Source organism: Felis catus, chromosome C1 (genome assembly GCF_018350175.1).
Source record: "Felis catus isolate Fca126 chromosome C1, F.catus_Fca126_mat1.0, whole genome shotgun sequence".
Taxonomy (NCBI): domain Eukaryota; kingdom Metazoa; phylum Chordata; class Mammalia; order Carnivora; family Felidae; genus Felis; species Felis catus.
In genome coordinates, this window is record NC_058375.1 from 78,008,411 (window position 1) to 78,032,012 (window position 23,602).

Sequence of the window (23,602 nt, forward strand, 5' to 3'; positions counted from 1 at the left end):
AAAATGAAAAATATTTTAAAGTCCATCCTTCAGAAAGAAAAATAGACGAATGCTAACATTTAATAAATGTTTCTAAGACCTCATCTATCGGCTTACTTATTTTTACAGTCTCTGTATATTTGAGTGCCTGGTTGTTGCTCAATTTTTGTTGAGAGCCTGTATCCCTATAGGCAAACCTCTTTTTAGAGAACATTCCATGGGGAGACAAGGGAATATGAATACCAGGTGAGAGAATTTGACACGGCAGAAGTCGAGTGCAAACAAAACCCTGAAACAAAGTAAACATGAGGGTTTTGGTGTACCCTATACACCTACAACCAGGAGTCATATATTGTATCTGTTTCTTGGAAGTTTATTGAATGCTTTTTGTGTACCTAACGCGGTATTAGATATTTAAGGAGGCTTAAAAAAGACAGTATTGTTTTACCTGGAAAAACTTCTGCAGATAAGGACTTTTTAAAAACATAACTCCAATGCCATTATCAAACCTAACAAAATGAATACTTACTCCTTACTATCATTTAATACCTATTCAAATTTCCTTAACTGTCTCAATTATTTTTTTGCCAATTTTGGACAACTTTATTTGGGGTACAAAAAAATCTGCACAAATTTTAGACTGTGTTAAAATTTCCAACAAGAGATTTGCTAAATGAGAGCTTCATTTGCTATTTAAGTATTAGTCTCTGGTACTATTAATCTTTGAACAGGTTACGATCAACTGTCTTTGTACACTTTATTTGTTTGAATTAGGAGCCAAACAAGGTCCACACATTATATCTGATTGTTGTAGTTTTTTCAGTGTATAACAGTTCCTTCTTATTTTTTTAACACTTTTTTTTCCTGAAGAAATTTGGTCATTTATCCTGGGGAATGATCCACATTTTGGATTTGGCTGACTACTTTATCATGGTGTTATTTAACTTTTTCTGCTAATTCTTATTTCTCATGCTTCATGGATGCTACTAATCTAGAGGCTTGGTTAAACTGAGTTTTCATTTGACAAGAATACTCGTAGGTGGTGCTGTGTATTTCCTCATGCATCACATCAGGGAAGCACATAAGATCTAGTTGTTTCAGTTTTAGTAACACTAACAGTGACCAGTGGGCTCATGAGTTGTCAGCTTATCTAAATTTCCTAACAACCTGCCACCAAATAATTTTAGCATATCTTGATCATCATTGCCCACATCCGTATTTCATTAGAATCTGCAAAATGGTGATTTTTCTATTTCTATCATCTTTTCCTGCTCTTATTAACTGGAATCCTTCCTTAAAGAAGAATGGTCCACATCTACTGTTTGGTTATTCTGAAATACAGTTCACACAAAAGTTCACACAAAAGAGTGGCAGGTCATTCTTTATCTTTATAAACAACTTCCAGAGCAATGACTCGGTGTCCTAGAAATTTCCAGTGATAACCAATGAAGTTTTCTTTTTTACTACATCATTAGGAGTTCATGAGTTTTAAAAAATATATTTGACATGTATCACTCAATTGCAGTCATTCTTTCTGATGCTCAGATTGTCTCATATTAGGCAATATGGCATAACAGGCAAGTAGAAACTCCTTCACGTTGGCTCCTATGTCCTTTTGACATAAATCCTTCAGTCAGTAATAGCTTAGTTTCTTAATGTCCTAGGGTCATATTTTATTCCCTGCCCCAGATCTGGAATCAATCATTTATTGAAGGAACTCTGGCTCCTATTAGTCGGAAATGGTTTGGGTGTCAAGGTGATCATTGTTACTGGGTTTTTATTGCTTCTACATCTTTCTGTTGGACAGAATTTATACATACATATTTTTTAGAGAGAAAAAAATAATGTGTTCTTATTCATATTTCCAAGCAAAATTAGGACCACAGAATTTTACTTAACTTTCATATTTTGTAAAAAGTAAGTATATGGTTCAAGTCAAAACTCTAATACAAGGCACAGAGAGGTCTTGCTTAGGCCTCTGTTTCCTACCATCTTATTTCCTCCTCTTCCACAGAAACTATTCTGGTTAATTTTTGTTTCATTTTTTTATTGTTTCTTTTTGAAAATATAAGGAGATGTGTATATATTTGTCTACTCCTTCTTACACAAAAGGTGGTAACATACTATAAATACTGTTTTCCACCCTTTCTATTTTTTCCCCCCACTTAAAGATATGTTCTGGGGGTCAGCTACTCTATATTAGCACATAATCATCTCCATCTTCTCTTGGAGTAGTTAGAATGCATAATACACCATTGTGTGGCTATATCATAGTTTATTCAACGAACGCCCCACTGATGGACATTTTTTATTTCCTGTCTTTTGCTACTGCAAATAATGTTTCAATTAATCACCTTTTGCATAAATCATTTCATATTTTTGCAGGTGTGTTTGGGGGTTCAGAGATCTGCATTTTATTTTATTTATTTAATGTTTATTTTTGAGAGAGAGAGTGGGGGAGGGGCAGAAAGAGAGAGAGACAGACAGACAAACAGAGGTTCCTAAGCAGACTCTGTGCTGAGAGCAGAGAAGAGAGCCTGCTGTGGGTCTCAAACTACAAATTAGGTTATCATGACCTGAGCGAAAGTCCTGACGCTTAACCGACTGAGCCACCCAGTCGCTCCCAGGGATCTGCATTTTAAACAAGAATCCTAATGATTCTGATGCAGGTGATTTCGATCTACACGTTGAGAAACACTAGTATAGAGCAGTGTTTTTCAGTTGTGGGTGGGGGCCCATTAGTGAGTCACAAAATCAGTTTAGTGGCTTGAATTTGAATTTTTTAAAAAATAAAGTAGAACAGAAGTGAATTGAAAATATCAGTACACACTATAATAAGAGTAAGGGATATTTCTTTAAAATTTTTTTTTCATGTTTTTTATTTTTGAGAGAAGGAGAGACAGAGGGTGTGTGGGCAAGCGGCAGAGAGAGAGGGAGACACAGACTCCCAAGCAGGCTCCAGGCTCTGAGCTGTCAGCACAGACTCGGGGCTCAAACTCATGAACCATGAGATCATGACCTGAGCCAAAGTCAGACACTTAACTGACTGAATCACCCAAGCGCCCCTCTAGATTCTACTTTTAAATCCTGTTTTCTTTTTTCCTTTTTTAAAAATTTTTAACGTTTATTTAGTTTTGAGAGACAGCACAAGCGGGAGAGGGGCAGAGAGAGAGGGAGACACAGAATCCAAAGCAGGCTCCAGATTCTGAGCTGTCAGCACAGAGCCCAATGTGGGGCTCAAACCCCCAAACTGTGACATCATGACCTAAGCCAAAGTTGGATGCTAAACCGACCTAGCCACCCAGGACCTCAAGAGATATTTCTTTAAACTTTTGTTTCAGAAAAGTATGTGTATGAGTCTGAACTGGATCATGACATATAATGTGTTTGTTACTCTGGATTATAGTCCAAAAAAGTTCAAACAATTGTTGGGGGAGTAGATTGTCAGTAAACAGATAAACTACTATTAGCTAGAATATTAGGGAAGACTTTAGGGTAGCAATGGTATCTGAACTTAGCCTTATAGAATGTGAATAGGCACCAAGAACATAGGTTGCTTTTCATAAGCGTAAAGTGTACATGGGGTATTAGAAGGGAAGAATACCAAAAGTAAAGCCAGGAAAGCAAAAATGTATATAGTGTGTAAACAGGTCTCCTACCTGGCTAGAGCAGAAATGGGAAGTTGTCACTGACACTAACCATCATTCTCTTTCAAAAGCCAAAGGTTTATTGTTAGGTAACTAAAAAGTTTTAATTATTTTCTTTTCACTTAAATTAGGCTTTGAAACATCTGTTTACCAGTCACAGCACTGGTATTGGAAGAAAAGGGTGTCGATTAACAACAGAAGATCTTGAGGCTTATATTTATGTCTTCTCCCAGCCTGGAGCATTAAATGGTCCAATTAACCATTACCGAAATATCTTCAGGTCAGTATAATTTCTTTTTAGTTAAATAAAATATTCATTCCCTAAAGAGCCAATATTTTATTTATTTATTTTTCACAAATATTACTTAAATTCCAGCTATTTAGGGGCACCTGGGTGGCTCAGTTGGTTAAGCCTTCGACTCTTGATTTCAGCTCAGGTCATGATCTCAGGGTTCGTGGGATTGAACCCCGCATCAGGCTCTGTGCTGTCCATGCTGGTTGGGATTCTCTCAGTCCTCTTTCTAGTCTTTCTCTGCCTCTTCCCTCAGTTGCATGCTTGAATACACATGTGCACACACCCTCTCTGTCTCTCTCAAAATAAATAAACATTAAAAAAATTGTAGCTAGTTAACATATAGTGCAGTATTAGATTCAGGTGTAGAATTTAGTGATTCATCACTTACATACAACACCCAGTGCTCATCATAAGTGCCCTTCTAAATACCCATCACCTATTTAACCCATTCCCCCACACACCTTCCCTCCAGTAACCCTCAGTTTGTTCTCTATAGTTAAGCATCTGTTTCTTGGTTTGGCTCTCTTTTCTCCCCCCTCTAAGTTCATTTGTTTTGTTTTTTAAATTCCACATAAGAGTGAAATCAGATGACATTTGTTTTTCTATGACTGATTTTGTTTACCATAATACTCTCGAGCTCCAGCCGCATTGTTGCAAATGGCAAGATTTTGTTCTTTTTTATGGCTGAGTAATATTCCATTGTATGTATAATACCACATCTTTATCCATTTAACAGTCAATGTTTGAATGTTCAGTCAATGTTTCAGTTCTTTCCATAATTTGGCTATTGTTGAAATTAACAACAGGTATCGGTGAGGATGTGCAGAAGGGGGAACCCTCTTACGCTGTTGGTAGGAATGCAAACTTGGTGCAGCCACTCTGGAAAACAGTATGGACTTTCCTCAGAAAGTTAAAAATAGAACTACTTTACAATCCACCAATTGCACTATTAGGTATTTTCCCAAAGGATACAAAAATACTAATTTGAAGGGATACATGCACCCTGATGTTTATAGCAACATTATAAACAACAGCCAATATTTTATTATTATTTTTTTAGTTTATTTGTTTGTTTTGAGAGAGAGACCACAGGCAGGGGAGGAGCAGAGAGGGAGAGAGAGAATCCCAAGCAGGCTCCGAGCTGTCAGTGCAGAGCCCAATGTAGGGCTCAATCTCACAAACCATGAGATCATGACCTGAGCTGAAACCAAGAATTGGATGCTTAACTGGCTGAACCACTCAGGAGCCCCGTCAATATTTTATTTTTAAGATTAAGTTCACGGTTTATCCAAAGACTCAAAAGTGTTCATTTTGTAAGTTACATAGTCTTTTTCTAGGGAAAACTTTAAACATATGGAAAAGTAGAGAAAAGAATATAATGGAATCCCCATATAGTTGTCACTTGTTTTATCCATAACTATATCCACTTCTTATTTACCTTTGGATTATTGTGAATAGATGTATGTTTGTAATCATATTTTTAATGATTATTATTCAATAAATACATATTAAGGACTTTGTATGTTCTAGTCTATGCCAACACTCAGGATATAGTATTGAACAAAATGAGACAAAGGTCCCTGATCACTAGCCAAGTGGGGAAAACAGACATCAACTGTATAACCACAGTAATGAATATATGGTTATAAACAAACAAAGACCATGATAGAAAGGGATAAGAACTGAGCAAATGATGTTTGAACAGAGAAATAGAGGATGAGTTACATATTGACTGAATAAAGTTGGGGTCAGAGGAATTAGCATTTCAGGCAAAGGAAACAGCATGTACCAAAGCAGTGTGGGAAGATAAGAGAGTTGTGGTTTTAAATAATACAGTGAAGGCCATTGTAGCTAGAGCACAGAAAAAGAAAATAAAATGAGAATGGGTCCAAGAGAAGGCAGTGGCTGGTCTTACAGAGCCACGTAGACCATATTAAGTACTTAAGACCCATGAATGTAAAGCTATAAATGAGCATTTCAAGCAGGAAAGAGTAACAATCTAATCTGTATTTGTATACATTCATTCAATGTGAGGAAACTGCTGTGGTCCAGGCTAAAGATGATGGTAGCCTGAAATAGCCTGAAGGCAGTGGAGATGGGGAGAATGGGTACATTTAAGAGATATTTAAGAGGAAAATTGACAGGGATTGGTGATGGGTTAGATGGGCGGGGGTGGAGGGTCGGGGAAGGAATGAGAAGAAGAGGGGTACCAAGGATGGCTCCTGAATTTTTGGCTTGAACAGTTATATGGATATAGCTCATGCCATTCACTGAGGCAGAAAACACTAGAAGAGAACTGGTTTTGAGGAGAAGGTCATAAACTTTTTTGACCTTAAACTAGTTGAGTTTGATGTGGTATCTTAAATATTCAAATAGGCAGATAGATACAAGGGTTTGGAATTCAAAGGAGAGAATCTGTGATGAAGTTATGTAAAATCTTGGTGTCGCTGATATACACAAATGAAGCTTTTGTTCAGAGTATATTGTCTAGGGAGAAAGTATAGAATGAAAGACAAGATATGGAGATTTGTCTGTTCAGATTTGGACTCTAGACAGGAGAAAAAGATTTTCCTTGGGAATTAGCCACCACAGCCTGCCTTGAAAAGGTTTAGAGTCTTGAATATATGTTACCTCCATAACACTAGAATCTCAGGGAAATATATTTCAATATCATCATAAGCTGGTAACACTTCCAAGCAAGCCTGGTAGAAACAAAGACAGAATTTCTCTGGAGGATACATCTCAACTCAGACTTACAATATTCCCACAGGTAGAGTCCCCTGAAGATGAGTTCATAATCCAAATTACAAAAAATACTAATCCACCATTAATGAGTTAGAATACAGTTGCAGTAGAACTCTTACAAGTTTCAAATACTACAACAGAGATTATAAAGTATGTTTAAATCATTAAATATGTGAAAGAATAAAAATTATGAGAAAAGAATAAGGAAATATCAAGACAGACTGGAAAAAGCTGAAAAAGAACAAAAGAACTTCTGGAAATGAAAAATATGGCTATTGAAATCTAAAATTCCATAAGTGAGTTAAATAGCAGATCAGACAAGCTAAAAAGAATTATGAATTAGAAGATAGCTCTGAAAAAATTACTTAGAATATAGCTTAGAGAGATAAAGAAGTGAAAATATAAAACGTTATATTTGACATAGAGGGTAAAATTAGAAATCATATATTGGGGTGCCTGGGTGGCTCAGTTGGTTAAGCATCTGACTTTGGTTCATGGTTTGTGAGTTCAAGCCCCACATTAAGCTCTATGCTGACAGTATAGAGCCTGCTTGGGACTCTCTCTCTCTCTCTCTCTCTCTCTCTCTCTCACTCTCTCATTCTCCCCCACTTGTGCTCTCTCTCTTTCTCTCAAACCAAAAAAATTATATAGATAGGTGATAGATAGAATTAGATACACATACATATATATAGATGCTAAGAATTTTTTTCTAGTAAAATAAAATAATGCAAATAGAATGTATTATTTTCAAACCAGTAGAGGGTGACAAGATAACTATCAATTCAAAAGAAGGCAGGAAAGAGAAAAGGGAAGCAAAGTACAGTCAATAGCACAAAATAAGATGTCAAAATCAATTTAAATATGTCAGTAAGCACAATAAATATGAATGTATTAAACTTTCCAGTTAAAAAATAAAATATCAGATTGGATTCAGTCACAAAGCATAAGGACATAAAAAGTTGATAGTAGGAGGGTAGAAAAAAGTTATAGTGGGTGTTTTATTGGTTGATTAATTGATTTTATTTTTAAGTAATCTTTACATCCAACATGGGGTTTGAACTTAACAATGCCAAGATCAAAAGTTGCATGTTCCACTGACTGAGCCAGCCAGGTGCACCTAAAGAAATTGTTATTTTATTTTATTTATTTTTTTTTAATTTTTTTTTCAACTTTTATTTATTTTTGGGACAGAGAGAGAGAGAGAGAGAGAGCATGAATGGGGGAGGGGCAGAGAGAGAGGGAGACACAGAATCGGAAGCAGGCTCCAGGCTCTGAGCCATCAGCCCAGAGCCTGACGCGGGGCTTGAACTCACAGAGCGCGAGATCGTGACCTGGCAGAAGTCGGACGCTTAACCGACTGCGCCACCCAGGCGCCCCAATTTTATTTTATTTTTTAATGTTTATTTATTTTGGAGAGAGAGTGTGTGTGGGTGGGAGAGGGGCAGAGAGAAAGGGAGAGAGAGAGAACCCCCAGCAGGCTCTATGCTCAGCATGGAGCCTGAAGTGGAGCTTGATCTCATGACCATGAGATCATGACCTGAGCCAAAATCAAGAGTAGAATACTTAATCAACTGTGCCTACCCAGGTGCCCCAAAGGTGTTATTTTAAATAAAACAAAATCAAACTATTTGAATACAAAATCCAAGGGCAGTCAAGAGATTATATAAATGAGGGGAGAAGAGGTAAACCGAAACCTTTTTCTGACTAACAATAACAACAAAAAATTTACAAATATAAATGTAAATATCATCGATAAAACAGAGATGTTAATTTAAAAGGTATTTGTAGGTACCCATTTATCAAGCAAGGCAATGATTGACATTGCAGAGGCTGCAGGTTACATCTCATAGGATATAGCAACATTGTCTCAAGTCCATGTTTTGTCATTTGTTGTTTGTTTTTTACAAACAACATTTGTAAAGAGAATTATAAGAGAAAATAGAACAATATATTTTCATACAAGCTTAAATTTTGAACAGGAGATAAAAATAATAGTTTTTAAATGTTCTTGATTTACCTGTTTATCAAAAATCTAGCTTTGTGATACAAAACAATTAGCTACAAGGAAAAAGAGGAAAATATTCTGATGTTTCTCAAGTTATTTTACTAACATTTGTTCATTAGAGGATCTGCATTCTCAAGAGTAAGCTATAGAATCCTGCTAATTAGCATGGAGAGAGAGAGAAAAAAAGTAGGCCTGTGAAGGTCAAAACTTACAATTTTATATAAAGGTGAAAGTTTTAAACTAGATTGCTATAGGTTAAATCTAGCCAGGTCAAGGTCATATGGAATCTTCTGGAAGGTCACTTGACTCCCTCTAATGCTTCTTTATGTTAGGGTAATCGAGCCCAAGTACATAATTAAAAATGGTTATATGATATATAATGACTATACATAAGGTATAGTACATATACTCAGGTATGGAAATCACTGTCATTTATCACCCTTCCCAGGACCATAGACTCATCCAAGGACTCTCCAAAATTTGGAGTTAAGGAACCAGAATGAATGAACTAGGAATTAGATTAGTTATAGGATCTAACCTGCAAAAAGATAAATAAGTCTAAACTTATAACAAAGCACCAAATAATAAAGCAAAACTGACACAAGGGAAAATGACAAATCCATAATCACTATTAGAGATTTTAACCCACCTCTCTCAAAAACTAATCAAGCAGGGAAAAAATAATAATAAAAATGTGAAAGTTTTGAACAACCCAATTAACATCTTTGATCTGATGAACAAATCTAGTATCCTGCATCCAATAATTAGAAAATATATACAATTTTTAAGCACATAGAAATGTTTACAAAGGTTGATTACATACTGGACTAGAGAGTAAATCCTAATCAATACCAAGGGATCAGTGTCATATGGATGTGTTCTCTGAACACAATGCAATTAGAAATTAACAATCACACAAACTTCTAAAAAATTCCATATATTCAGAAATTTTAAAAACTTCTAAATTACTCTTGGCTATGATCCAGGTATTTACCCAAAGAATACAAAAATACTAATTCAAAGGGATACATGTGCCCTGATGTTTATAGCAGTATTATCTACAGTAGCCAAATTATGAAATAGCCCAAGTGTCCATTGATTGATGAGTGGATAAAGAAGATGTGGTATATATATACAAGGGAATATTACTCAACCAAAAAAGAATGAAATCTCACCATTTGCCACGACGTGAATGGAGCTAGAATGCTAAGTGAATTAAGTCAGTCAGAGAAAGACAAATACCGTATGATTTCACTCATATGCAGAACTTAAGAAACAAATGAGCAAAGGGGAAAAATAGGGAGAAAGACAAACCAGGAAATAGATTCTTAACTATAGAGAACAAACTGATGGTTACCCAAGGGGAGGTGGGTGGGGAGCTGGGTGAAGTAGATGATGGGGATTAAAGAGAACACTTGTGATGGGCATAGGTGTTGTATGGAAGAGCTGAATCACTATATTGTACACCAGAAAATAATATAATACTATGTGTTAACTGGAATTTAAATAGAAACTTTAAAAAAATTACTCATGGATCAAAAAAGATCATAATGGAGGAGTGCCTGGGTGGCTCAATTGGTTAAATGTCTGACTCTTGATTTCAGCTCAGGCCATGATCTCACGCTTTGTGAGATCAGCTCTGCATTGGGCTCCATGCTGACAGCACAGAGCCTGCTTGGGATTCTCTCTCTGCCCTTTCCCACTTGCACATGTGTGCATGTGCACTCTCACTCAAAAAAAAGAGACATTAAAAAATATCATAATGGAAATGAGTAAAAACTTAGAAAAAATAATAATATCAAAATGCGGAATACAGTTAAAACAATATGTAGGAAGAAATATATTCATAGTTTTCCATGCATATATTAGAAAAGAAGATAGAAAAGAAGATTAGTGACCTAAGAGTACAATTTGAGAAGTTAGGAAAAGAACAATATGTAAAAAAAATAAATTGGAAGGAAAATAATTTAAATTAGATAAAAAGCAGAAATTAATGCAATCAAAAACAAAGACACAATAGAATCAAAAAATCAAAAGCCGATTCTTTGAAGGTTATTAACATAAACTTCTGCCAAGATTGGTTTTTAAAAAGCATGAATAAACAATATTAGGAAGTAGAAAATAGATATAGCTATACAGAGATAAAACATAAAACTTAGGTTAACAAATTTAAGAACCTTGACAAAATGGGCAGTTTTTTAGAAAAATATAGCAACCAAAACTAACTCATGAAGAATTAGAAAACCTAAATAGACATAGCCATTAAAGAAATTGAATTATTAATTTAAAGCACATTTACCCACACAAATAGGCTGAAGTGGCTTTACATGTAAGTTCTAACACAGAACTCCCACTCTAATAGACACTTTTAGAAATTATAAAAAGAAGGTATAGGCTTCAGCTCATTATGAAGCTGGTATAACTTTAATACCAAAAGAAGACAAAGACTGTATAAAACTGGAAAATTATAGTTCAAACTACATTATAAATGTAGATCCATAAATTTAAAATAAAATATTTTTGACCTGAATCCAGCATGGATTAAAAATTAAACCAAAGTTAGCATTAAAATTCATTACTTTAAAAAATAAAATTCATTACTTTAATTAGCCACATTAACAGATTAAAAGGAAAAATATGATTATCCAAATAAAGAATGAGCATTTAATAATATTCAACACATATTTATGCAACAGTTCTTAGTGATCTAGGAATAGAGGATGTAAGAGTGGAGCTCAGTTAGGCCACTTAGCCTGAATCTCCTGAAGGGATATTGACTTTTGCTTTACTTAATTATCTGAGAGAAAAAAAATAAGGTATTCAAAGTGTTTTGGAGTGGTTATTTGCACCTGGACAGCTGGTAGGCACATAAAAAGATATTCCAGGAGTCAGGACCAAAAGGATAAAAAACCCACATTAAAAGCAGAAAATACTTTGTGATACTGTCCAATAGCTGTATCTGGATGGGAAACTTTGGGGATCTGGGAAGTCTTTCCTCTATCTGAGAGAATGATATGTTATCCCTTGCTTTTAAAATCACCTTTGCAGATTTATTTTCCCTTTGCCATTACACTTGATATTCTCTGTGTCTGTTAGTGTCTTTATATTAATCACAGTATGATTCCATTATGACAACAAAGCAGAACTTTGGTCTTAGAAACCTATATCAAACATCATACTTTATGATGAAACACTAAAAGCATTTTATCTAAAAATAAAGTCTAAAGATATACTTGCCAACTATAACTGCTTCTATTCACCACTGTTTTGAAGGTTTTAGCCACATAAGAAAAAAAAAAAAAAGAAAAGTGTAAGTATTAGGAAAGAAACAAAGCCATGATAATTCATAGATAATGTGGTTACAATCTAGAAAAAGAATCTACAGAAAAGCTATTTAAACAAAAATAGTTCAGCAAAGTTGATATACATAAATACAATATACAAAAATTATGATCTTATAAATGAACAGTTAGAAAACGTATTTTAAAAATAGATACCCCAGGGCACCTGGGTGGCTCAGTCTGACTCTGGATTTCGGCTCAGATCATGATCTCATGGTTCGTAAAATTGAGCCCTGCACTGGGCTCTGCACTGACAGCACAGCCTGCTTTGGATTCTCCCTCTCCCTCTCTCTCTGCCCCTCCCTCTCTCTCTCTTTTTCTTGCAGAATAAATAAACATTAAAAAAAAATAGATACCCCTATAATAGCAACAACAACAAAATTAGGTGTATAGGAATGACTCTAACAAAAGATTACCTTTATAGATTGTCAAAACTTATTGGAAGTAGTCAAGAATACAGGCTCAGGGCAGTAGATATTTACTAATCAGTAGAGAAGTATTTTAACATTTTAACAATCCATACAGACATGCTGGTATAAACTAGTGAAAATTAGCCCTGGTTTATCATGTTCATGATTGGAAAACTTCAATATCATAAAGTTCTTGATTTCTCACAAACTATTAATTTAATTTAATTTCAATCAAAACTATAGGAAACTTTTTTGAAACTTGAAAAACTGATTCTGAAATTTGTATGAAAGAGCCTAAGGCTGAGAATGGCCAAGATAGTTTTAAAGGAAAGGATAGATGGATGACTAACCCTATTAAATATTAAGGCTTGTAATGAGGCTATAAAATTAGTAAAATATGGTATCAACTCTGGGATAGACAAATTGACTAACAAAACAGAGAAGAAAGCCCAAAAATGGAGCCACACATATGGGAACCTACTATGACAGAACATTTTGAGTCTGTGGTGAAAGATCCTATACATGTTGCTGGAACAGTTAGATATCCATATAGAGTCAAATGAAATTAGATCCCTATCTCTTACTAAACAAGAAATAAACCTCAGGGAAATAAAAAACCTAAACATAAGCAAAACTTTCAAATGTTTGGAAGATAAGAAAATGCTTTCATAACTTCAGGTAGGAAAGATTTCTTAAATAAGACATAAACAGCTTAAATTATGAAGAAGACTGATAAATTTGCATGAAAATAAAAACATTTATATATCAAATGATATAGAATGAGAGGCAAGTTTAGATGGGGAAACATTGTTTGCAATACACAGTCATGTGCTAACAATATCTAGAGTTTATAAAGAATGCCTCCGAATCGATAAAAAGGTAGCCCAATCAAAAAATGGGCAAATATATGAAAAGACAATTCACAGAAGAGGAATTTAATGGTCAATAACATTAAAGATGCCAAATCTTCCTAGTAGTCAGATATAGAACATAGGTTTCACTATTTGTAATAGAGACCTAAAATAATAGTATCATAAAAAAAGAAATGTATTTCTCTCACAAGTAAAAGTCTAGGTTGGTTTGTTGGCTTTGCTCCATGAAATCATCAAAACTGTCTCTTTGGTCCGAGACCTAGGCACTTTATGTCTTGTTATTCTGCCATCCCTGGGGTGTCGCCCTTGTTCTTGTGGTCCAAGATGGTTTACCACCATGGCTGCATTTCAGTCAGTGGGAAGAGGGGAGGGGAAGGCACAGTGTACACAACTTAGAAGTTACACACATTGTTTCTCATATCTTCACCTTGCTGCAAGAACTCTGGCAAATGTAGGCAGTCTTTATTCTGGGTAGTTCCAGATTTTCCCAGATAGAAAACTAGATTTTCTATCACTGTGGTAGAAAGGAAGAGGTTTTAGGGAGCAGTCTCTACCACATCAGGTAAGTGAAAAGTATTCCACTCTCATTCGGTTGGAAATATTTAAACTTTTGAGAAAAGTGTTGGCAGTGATATGGAGCAAAATGAATTCTTACATGCTTCTTTGGAGCATACAATCAGCTCGGAAAACAACATGACAGTATTGACTAAGGTTGAAGATGTGCATACTCTCTGAAGAAGCAATTCTGTTTTGGGGAATATACTGTAAGAAAACGCTTTCATATGTGCACAAGGGGGTGTACAAGAATAAGTTCAATATTATTTGAATTATCAAAATAATTGGAAATTTTTATTTATTTTTAATTTTTGTAATGCTTATTTATTTTTGACAGAGTGGGGGTGCGCTCGAGTGCACCCAAGCCTATGAGTGGGGGAGGGGCAGGGAGTGGGAGACAAAGAAACCGAAGCTGACTCTAGGCTCAGAGCTGTCAGCACAGAGCCCAACTCACCAACTGTAAGATCATGACTTGAGCCAAAGTCAGACACTTAACCACCTGAGCCACCCAGGCACCCCTTAAATGGCCATTAACAGGAAAATGGATTAATTACAGTATAATCATAAGATGAAATTCTATATAGGAGTAAAAATGATGTAGAACTAAATGTATCATTAATAGATAATCTTAAAAATAATATTAAGGGGCGCCTGGGTGGCTCAGTCGGTTAAGCAGCCGACTTCGGCTCAGGTCATGATCTCACGGTCTGTGAGTTCAAGCCCCGCGTCGGGCTCTGTGCTGACAGCTCAGAGCCTGGAGCCTGTTTCGGATTCTGTGTCTCCCTCTCTCTGAACCTCCCCTGTTCATGCTCTGTCTCTCCCTGTCTCAAAAATAAATAAAACGTTAAAAAAAATTAAAAATATATATATATATAATATTAAGACACAGGTGTGGAAGCTTTTGTACAGTACTATACCATTTATATAGAGTTCTAGAAATGCAAAACACCTCCATATATTGTTTGTAGAAATCTGTGTACTATATTTGGGGATATCTGACAAATAGTACCCCCTTTTCCTGACTAATTTCTGAACAAGTTGAGAAATCAAACAAGGGTCAGTAAATGAAAACCAAAACATCACCTTCATTACTGATTAAGGATAGATTGAAGACTATGGCTTAATATGAGAATGGTCTTGCTAATTCCCTACTGCTAGTCTAAACTTTAGATCAGTTCACTTGTGGAAGAGTTTGCAGAACAAACTCGACTTTCTCTGCCTCTCAGGTCACTGCCTTCCGTTATCTGGTAGAGAGAGAGGAGAAAGAGATTAAATCTGTCACCCTAAGCATGTACTACTTGATAGACCCACCTAGTCCAGCACTCTGCACCAACAACTGTCACTCATCATTCAGGGGTGGGACAAGGATCCAGGAGGGCTTAAGGAAAATCACTATTCAAAGAAACCATAGGAATGAGGGAGAGGTATCTTAATACATAAAATAAAAATTGAAAAACATCACAGGGATGATAATAACTAAATTCAACCTAGTCATTCCTCCCATGGTAGTAGTTCTTTACAATAGCATGTAAAACAGATGGCAGGACCCTACCATTCAGTCAGTCTGGGGTGGGTCCCAAGCGTTATTTCTGCCAAGTTCACAGATGATGCTGATGCTGCTAGTCTGTTGCCCACACTTTGGGAACCACTGCCTTAGGGTGAGGTGAAGAAAAATGGTATCAAAGAAAGGTCAGCAGAAATATGTCATCATGTTTGCCATGTTTGGCTTCTTAAGCTAGTGGTGATTGTGTGGGTGTGATTATTTTCCACATTATCTTCTTATAGTACTAAAATATTTCCGCACACAAAACTAATGGGATGGAATGTATAACATTCTGGACACTGCTGCCTTAATACTTACACATCAGCTGATAACTCAGAGTTTGGAAGAGTAACATGGTAAAATCAGACTTATTTGAAATAGGTATGTTGGGGCGCCTGGGTGGCGCAGTCGGTTAAGCGTCCGACTTCAGCCAGGTCACGATCTCGCGGTCCGGAGTTCGAGCCCCGCGGCAGGCTCTGGGCTGATGGCTCAGAGCCTGGAGCCTGTTTCCGAGTCTGTGTCTCCCTCTCCCTCTGCCCCTCCCCCGTTCATGCTCTGTCTCTCTCTGTCCCAAAAATAAATAAACGTTGAAAAAAAAAATTGAAATAGGTATGTTAAGATATATTTTGGTAGGTTGAATGATTAACAGTATAGACCAGAAATTGTTACTACCTGTTAACAGTTTTCAGATTTTTCAAATTGCTTCTGTACTAAGATTAGTCACTTTTAATCAGAAATATTTCATCAAGTGTTTTCCCAGTAAGTTCTTCAGCTTAACATACTCTTCTACAATGATGTTTTGCTTTTTATTTATTTGTTTATTTTATTTATATTGAGGTATAATTGACCTAAAACATTACATTAATTGTAGGTGTACAATGGTTTGATACTTGTATATATTATGAGATAATCACCAGAAGTCAAAATCTGTATACATAGTTATAAAGTTTTTGTGTGTTGAGAATTTTTAAGATCTACTCCCCCAGCAACTTTTAAATATGCAATGGAGTATTACTAACTATAGTCACCATGCTATACATACTTTCTTTTATATGTAACATATTTCCTGTGAAGTTTAGCAGTTTGAAACCTCAGGACCAGAGAATGTGCTCTTCTTTTAGTTTTCTGGAAACTTCTCCCTTTTAAGTCCAATATGATCTGGTAAATAATTTATATTTTTCTTTATTTTTTTTTTCTTTTCTAAAAAGTTTTAAAATTTTAAAATTCATTTTATTATTTGTTTATTTTGTTAATTCAACTATAATTACCATATAGTGTTATTTTAGTTTCAGGTGTAAAATATGGTGACTCAACAATTCTATACATTACTCAGTGATCATCATAATAAGTACACTCTTAATCCCTTTCACCTATTTCACCCATCCCCCACCTACCTCCCCTCTGGCAACTACCAGTTCTCTATAGTTAAGAGTTTGTTTGTTTGTTTGTTTTGATTTGTCTCCTTTTTTCTTCGTTTGTTTCTTAAATTTCACATATGAGTGAAGAATTTATATTTTTCTTTGCTTTCTAACTAATTGTCTTGTAAAACTCCTCTTACCTTACTGATTCAATTATGACATGCTCACATATTGTTAAATATGCAGATAACTGTTAGAAACTGTTTTACTTTTGGGTGCGCCTGGGTGGCTCAAGTCAGTTAAGCCTCTGACTCCTGATTTGGGCTCAGGTCATGATCTCACACTTCTTGGGATTGAGCCCCAAGTCTGGCTCTGTGTTAGGAGTGGAGCCTGTTTAAAGATTCTCTCTCTGCCTCTCCCTCCACCCTTATGTGTGCTTGCTCTCTCCCTCTCTCTCTCAAAATAAATAAACTTTAAGATGTTAAAAAAAAAAGAAAGAAAATGTTTTACTTTTGAATATTTTATGAGCCCTAGAATTTGAGTGACTTGCAAGTTTGTATAGCAATCCATATATCAAAATTATGCATAGAATGAATATATTTTCTTTTTTTTTAAATGTTTTTAACATTTATTTATTTTTGAGACAGAGAGAGACAAAGCATGAACGGGGGAGGGTCAGAGAGAGAGGGAGACACAGAATCTGAAACAGGCTCCAGGCTCTGAGCAGTCAGCACAGAGCCCGACGTGGGGCTCGAACTCACGGACAGTGGGATCGTGACCTGAGCCGAAGTCGGACACTTAACCGACTGAGCCACCCAGGCGCCCCGAATGAATATATTTTCTATTAGTTTACCCATTCACAAAGAATTTAATTTTTAGGAGCATTATAACCAAACAATGGCCACCTGCATGAGAGTCAAAAGTTAAGTCCTTAGTGGACATATGTGATATCCTGCACATTCAAGCAGCATCCTATTGACCCCAAGTAGCCACAGTCATGATTTTTGATAACTAGCAAAAATGGAAGTCAGTGCTGCAGAGTGTCTAGTAAGATGTTCATATTCATGCTTAGTCAACAGGATTGTAATTAATACCATCCCACCTTTCTGAAAAAGAGTGTAGCAGTAGCTGTCAAAAGCTTTAAAAATATTTATAGTCTTTAGCTCACGAATTCCACTTCTAGGGATCTAGCTGAAAGAAATGATCTAAAATGCCAAAAAAGATTTGGGCACAGAATGCTCATTATAGCATCACTTAAAACATCATCCCCTTGTTTTAACTAATGATATAATCTAAAAATATTCATTTATAGGAGAATAGTCATTTATGGGTTATTTATGGGTAATTATACCATAAAATAGTATCTTTTATAATTATTTTTGATATAAAACATTATGAAATGAGAAAATTCTCAAGTTATAATGCAATGTGAAATTTGAATATGGATACTGTATACATATTGTGTATATTTATTGCATTTTATTTATAGTATGGTTTCAACTGTATGCATGGAAAATGGCCAAAAGGTTCTCTCTTAATGATGGAATTATGCATGATTTTATTCTTTATACTTAAGAAAATAAACAATAAAACGTTGTTTTAAAAAGAATCTTCTGGGGTGCCTGGGTGGCTCAGTCAGTTGAACATCTGACTATTGATTTTGGCTCAGATCATGATGACAGAGTTGTGGGGATCAAGCCTCATGTCGGGCTCTGTACTGGGCATGGATGCCACTTGGGATTCTCTCTCTCTCTCCCTCTGCCTGCCTCTCTCTCTCTTTCTCTCTCTCTCTCTCTCTCTCTCTCTCTCTCTCCTCTCTCTCTCTCTCTCTCTCTCTCTCTCTCTCTCTCTCTCTCTATATATATATATATATATATAAAATCTTCTTGCAAAATAAATACAGTACTATTTAATGGTAAAACTCAGTCCATATATATTTTCTGACTTCTCAGTTCCAATTTCATATAAAATGCATTATGTTATCTAAAAAACAATTTTGAATATATTTAAAGTGACATCATTTAAAACTCTTTTATCACACCACTCAAAAATTCTGGTATCCTTTTAAAGCAAATTATTCCTCATAGTGGTGAATTTCATACTTAATTTATATCCTTCATTATAAATTTTGTTAGCCTCATCCAATTAAAAATTTTATTGAGCCCTTTCTTAAATAGCCTTTTAAATTTTTTATTGTATAGATTGATTGCCTAAAGCAGTGTTTCTCAACCATTCATTCTTTCATCATCACCTCCTTAAGGAGCCATTTTAGATGAGTTTTTTTTCCCAATTGCTCCCCACCCTATGAAATTTTAATATTTGTTTATATACTGTGTGTATAACCATGATCTATATATAAAGAAAGTAATATTGTTATCACTCTCCCGAGAACCAAATTTCACCCCATTGGTGACAATATTGCTTCCTGTGAGCACGTATGGCCTAAAGGAATATAATGGAAAAATGTTATTTTAATTTTTACAATGAATCTCAAATCCACGTGTTTTGTTTTTATAGCTGCCTGCCTCTCAAACATCACATGGTGACCACTCCAACACTCCTACTGTGGGGAGAAAAAGATGCATTTATGGAGGCTGAGATGGCTGAAGTCACAAAGATTTATGTTAAAAATTATTTCAGGCTAACTATACTGTCAGATGTCAGTCACTGGCTTCAGCAAGAACAACCTGATATAGTGAACAAATTGATATGGACATTTCTGAAGGAAGAAACAAGAAGAAAAGATTGACTTTTCTATATCTTCTATGAGGGATCTGTAATGAAATCTCTAAATAATTTTTAATAATTGTTCATCAACCTCTTTAAGCTTATTAGGAAAAAATTGTTTTAATATGCTTTATCATAAGTATCCTGACAAATCATATTGAAAAAAATCTGAGAATGTGTGAACTTGTAACATGATATCAATTTTCTTCTGTTGAATTTTGCACAGAAAAGCAGCTGCCTTAAAATGTGTGCAATAGTACAAAAAGGAAGTTGGGGGAAATGGCTCAGTTTTGGTTTCTTGCATTCTTTGCCCTGTTAACATCTGGTGCCTTTTACAAATGTAAATTAAAGATTAGCTGTGCCATATTTAAAAAAAAGGTAAACCTGCAATGGTATATAAATTTTCATTTTATTGTTCAAAAGTTCTTTTTACTATTTTTCAACCATTAAAAAATTCTATTGTCAAATCTCTTGGATGTATAGTATATTTATTAGTTTGAAGGCAAATATGACTAGAAGAATATGCATTTTTAAAACAGGCCATAATACTACTTATACTGGAAAAACTAATAACAGGTGATGTAGAGATTCTCATGTATACATACATATGTATTAAACATTGCAAAGTAGAAAAGCACATCCAACAAATTACTTGTCTAAATCTTCCAGCTAAATTGGTGAGAGATTTAGACAAAGGATCAAAATGTCCTTTTGCCCCATTAAGGCAACCAGAATTGAATTCAGTATTTCCTATGTGCACTAGAATCTAAGCTCCACAAGGCAGAGTTTTTTACTGTTCTATTAACTGGCATATATCCAGCATCTAGAATAAGGGCCTGGCTCCATTGTAGGCACTCACATATTTGCTTAATGAATAAATAACATATCTGACACATTGCTAGGCACGTGAGGGAAATATAAAAGAAAGACGGCATGGTAACATGGAACTTTCCCTTAAAGAAGCATACACACAACGCAGTTAAATTAAACAAGGATTCAAGAGTAGAAATAAACATTACAAATAAGAATGGGAAGAGTTACAAAATAGAGAATGATATAAGCTCAAGGGAATACTACTCATTCTCTTGGGTTGCTCTCCTTTAGCATGGGAGACAACCAGTAACATCGCCAAATTATGGTTCCATAGAAACTACAACTGTGTTCCTAAACAAGACTAAGTTGGTGAAAAAAATGTATTCCTAAGTGTAGTTCTGATAGTGACAGAAGAAAGTGGAATGTCTCTAAGAATTCTCATCATTGTATCCTAAGCAACTTGTATATATTAATAAAAACCCAATTTTCTGTATACATTGTGCTTGTGCCTCATAATAACATTGCAAGGTACAGAGTATTACCAATTTATAGATGTGAAAATAAGGTTGGCCAATGCCCACAGCATAACTGTTGGAACCAGAATCTGACCTAGATTCATCTGGTTATAAAGCCTCTAATCTTTCCAGTAAGATAACAGGCTCTGTATCTACACTGCTCTTTCTGTTTTATTGGTAACCTGCTGTGCTCCAATAAATAGAAACATTTCTCAGAAACCTACAATTTGACTTTTAATCCTGGGAAAAGGAAGTTATGTTAGTAATTAGCAAATATAGGAATATCCTATATAGCACTTTCAGAGTTGCAAATTTTACAAGGTATAGAAGAAAGCCTGGTTCACACCAACTTTGATTATGCTTTCCTCTTGATCCTTTCTGAAGGGCAGCAACAAAGGGAGGAATAGGACTTCATTGGCAGTGTATGTTGACCCAGTAAAATAGTCCTGACTTATTTTACTGAAAACTTGTTACTGACAAAGGTGATTTTAGGGTTTGTTGTTGTTACTTAATGTCAGTTTGGAATGCTGACTGGTTCATGTGGACTCATGTTAAGAATATGAATCAAATGTGCCATGGCTAATTCCAGCCTATGATAATGGATATATTCTAATTTTCTATTCATGTGGAAGAGTGCTTGTGACAGATATAAAGGCTCAAGGGTGCCATCAGTTAAACCTCTTAGCATGAAGTGATATTACTGTCTCTGTAGAAATCAATTTGTAGGGAGAGTAAATGAATTTGACTTACCAGCTCCCAAAGCATCTCACAGTAAGTAAACTTTAGTGGTAATGGCATTTAAATGAAAAAGTTGTAATTAATATTCATCTATTTAAATTAACATATCCCTAGTAGGTATATAATATGTCCTTAATATAAATGTCAAAAATTATGTGAAAATAATTTATTAAACATATATGTCAAAAGGAAAACATTTAAAAAAAACAAAAATGATTATACTCTTGATTTGATTCTATTGCACCATTTATCATTTTTAACTTTTCTGATTTTAGAGGTAATTCATCCTCATTTCCTATTAACCCACATTATATCTGAGAGTTCTAATTATGTGTGAACAGAAAGAGCACTTGAATGTGGGGAAGGAGTGCGCTCTGAGGGTTGCCCCCAGATCCAATCTACCCACAGCCTGAGACCACTGAGAAGTTGGCCTCAGGGCTCAGCCAAGCTTGGAATTCGAGGTGCAGGTGTGGGAGTCCACCGTGAGTCATGGGATGAGCATGTCGTACCCACCTGCAGTGGCCAACCCCTTCAGGCGGCAGAGGCACCTCAGTTGGTGGCGCTGGGCCTGTCTTATCCTCACTGGGACTGTGCTGGTGCTGGGATGTGAGTCCTGCATCGCCTTCCTCTTCATTGGCCTCTGGCCAGTGGCCACACTTTCCACCAAGGGCGGTTCTGCTCAACCAGCCAACACCACTACGAGTTGGGGGAAGAAGCAGGTGCAACCAGTCCTCAAATTCTTGTTTCAGTCAACATTCTGTTTAGTGGGGTTCCTGGTTAAAGTGAAGGGGGAAAATGCAACCAGAGATGAGGCTCTCATCTTTGTTACAGTGCCGCCCTCCACTTTCTTTGATCCAATTGCCTGTGTGGTGGCAGGGTTACCCTAGAGGGTCTAGGCAAGTCAAAACACACAGACCCCAGTGGCTGGAAAACTCCTAATGCCAACACAGCCTCTGCTTGTAACCTGATAGGACCCCAGTTCCAGGAAGAATACATGGAATGAAATCCTGAAGCTATTCACATCTGAAAGGAAGTGGCCACAGATCCTGATTTTCTTGGAAGGAGTGTGAACCAATTGTACCTGTCTGGTCACTTTTAAACTAGGGGACTTCTCTCTGGGTGTTCCTGTGCAGCCAGTGCTACCTAGGTACCTAAACACACTGGACACAGTGACCTAGATCTAGGAGGGGTTTACAGGTCTATAGACAGGTTTAGGTCTATATATTGACCTTGAGTCAACTCTTCACCAGAGGAGAAGTGGTGTTCATGCCTATTTATATACAAAATAATCAAGAAAAAAAAAAGACACATCCCTTTTGCTGATATAGTGAGGATCAACATGGCAAATGCTCTGAGTGTCTGTGACAGACCATAGTTATGAAGATTGTAGACTAATGATTTTCACAGGTAACCTTTAACTACCCATGGAAGATAGTTTGGTGGAATTCACAGAAATTAGCCAGAAATTGAAGTGAGATTGGGGTAATATTCATCAGCATCTGGATGAATATGCTGCAATTACAGTTGCCTCTAAGGCAGAGAAGATAGGACTTGAAGAGTTTGCAAATTATTTAAAAATCCTTATTTCAGAGCCCTTAGAACAACTTTTTGCCCCCTTTGACAGGAATAATGATGGTAGCATAGAATTCAGAGAATATGTGATAGGACTGACTGCCCTGTGCAATCCTATCAACACTGAAAAGATTCTACAAATGTCATTTAAGCTTTTTGATCTTGATGAGGTTGGTTTCATAACACAGCAGGAGTTAGTTAGCTGCTACACTTTGGGAAACCTTTAGAGTGCCAGATCTTGATGTTTCCAGACTCTTTCAGAAAATAGCTGGACAGAATTCAAAATACATATTATACAAGAACTTTAAGAAATTTGCCTGAAGCATCCAGAATATAACAAGTTACTTAATTCATACTTGGACCTCTCCGCAGCCTATATATATTCATTATCACATCAAGTAGCAGTTTAATTGCTGTATTCAAATGTTAAAGTCAGCCCTGAAAATTGTGAAGTTACCTTCCAGAGAGAAACTATGATTGAAATAAA

At 35.8% G+C, this 23,602-nt stretch overlaps 1 protein-coding gene, 1 long non-coding RNA gene and 1 pseudogene across 2 annotated transcripts in view; 2 read left to right on the plus strand and 1 right to left on the minus strand.

Moving 5' to 3' along the window:
• EPHX4 (epoxide hydrolase 4) overlaps nt 1–20,783 on the plus strand; it is a 44,009-nt gene extending 23,226 nt beyond the window's left edge. Inside the window, exons 6-7 of the mRNA XM_019839090.3 lie at nt 3,758–3,906; nt 19,268–20,783. Of these exons, the coding sequence (XP_019694649.2) occupies nt 3,758–3,906; nt 19,268–19,499 (381 nt within the window). The 3' untranslated portion in view covers nt 19,500–20,783. The remainder of the gene's footprint in view (nt 1–3,757; nt 3,907–19,267) is intronic.
• Nucleotides 11,287–15,815, minus strand: LOC123379698. Its single transcript, XR_006584547.1, has 3 exons — nt 15,711–15,815; nt 15,402–15,501; nt 11,287–11,933 (listed from the first exon to the last, which is right to left on the minus strand). It is a non-coding gene; the product is annotated as an uncharacterized LOC123379698 (long non-coding RNA).
• Nucleotides 20,784–21,540: 757 nt separating the features above from the next.
• On the plus strand, nt 21,541–23,525 carry LOC101097163 (annotated as a pseudogene).
• Nucleotides 23,526–23,602: the final 77 nt, after the last annotated feature.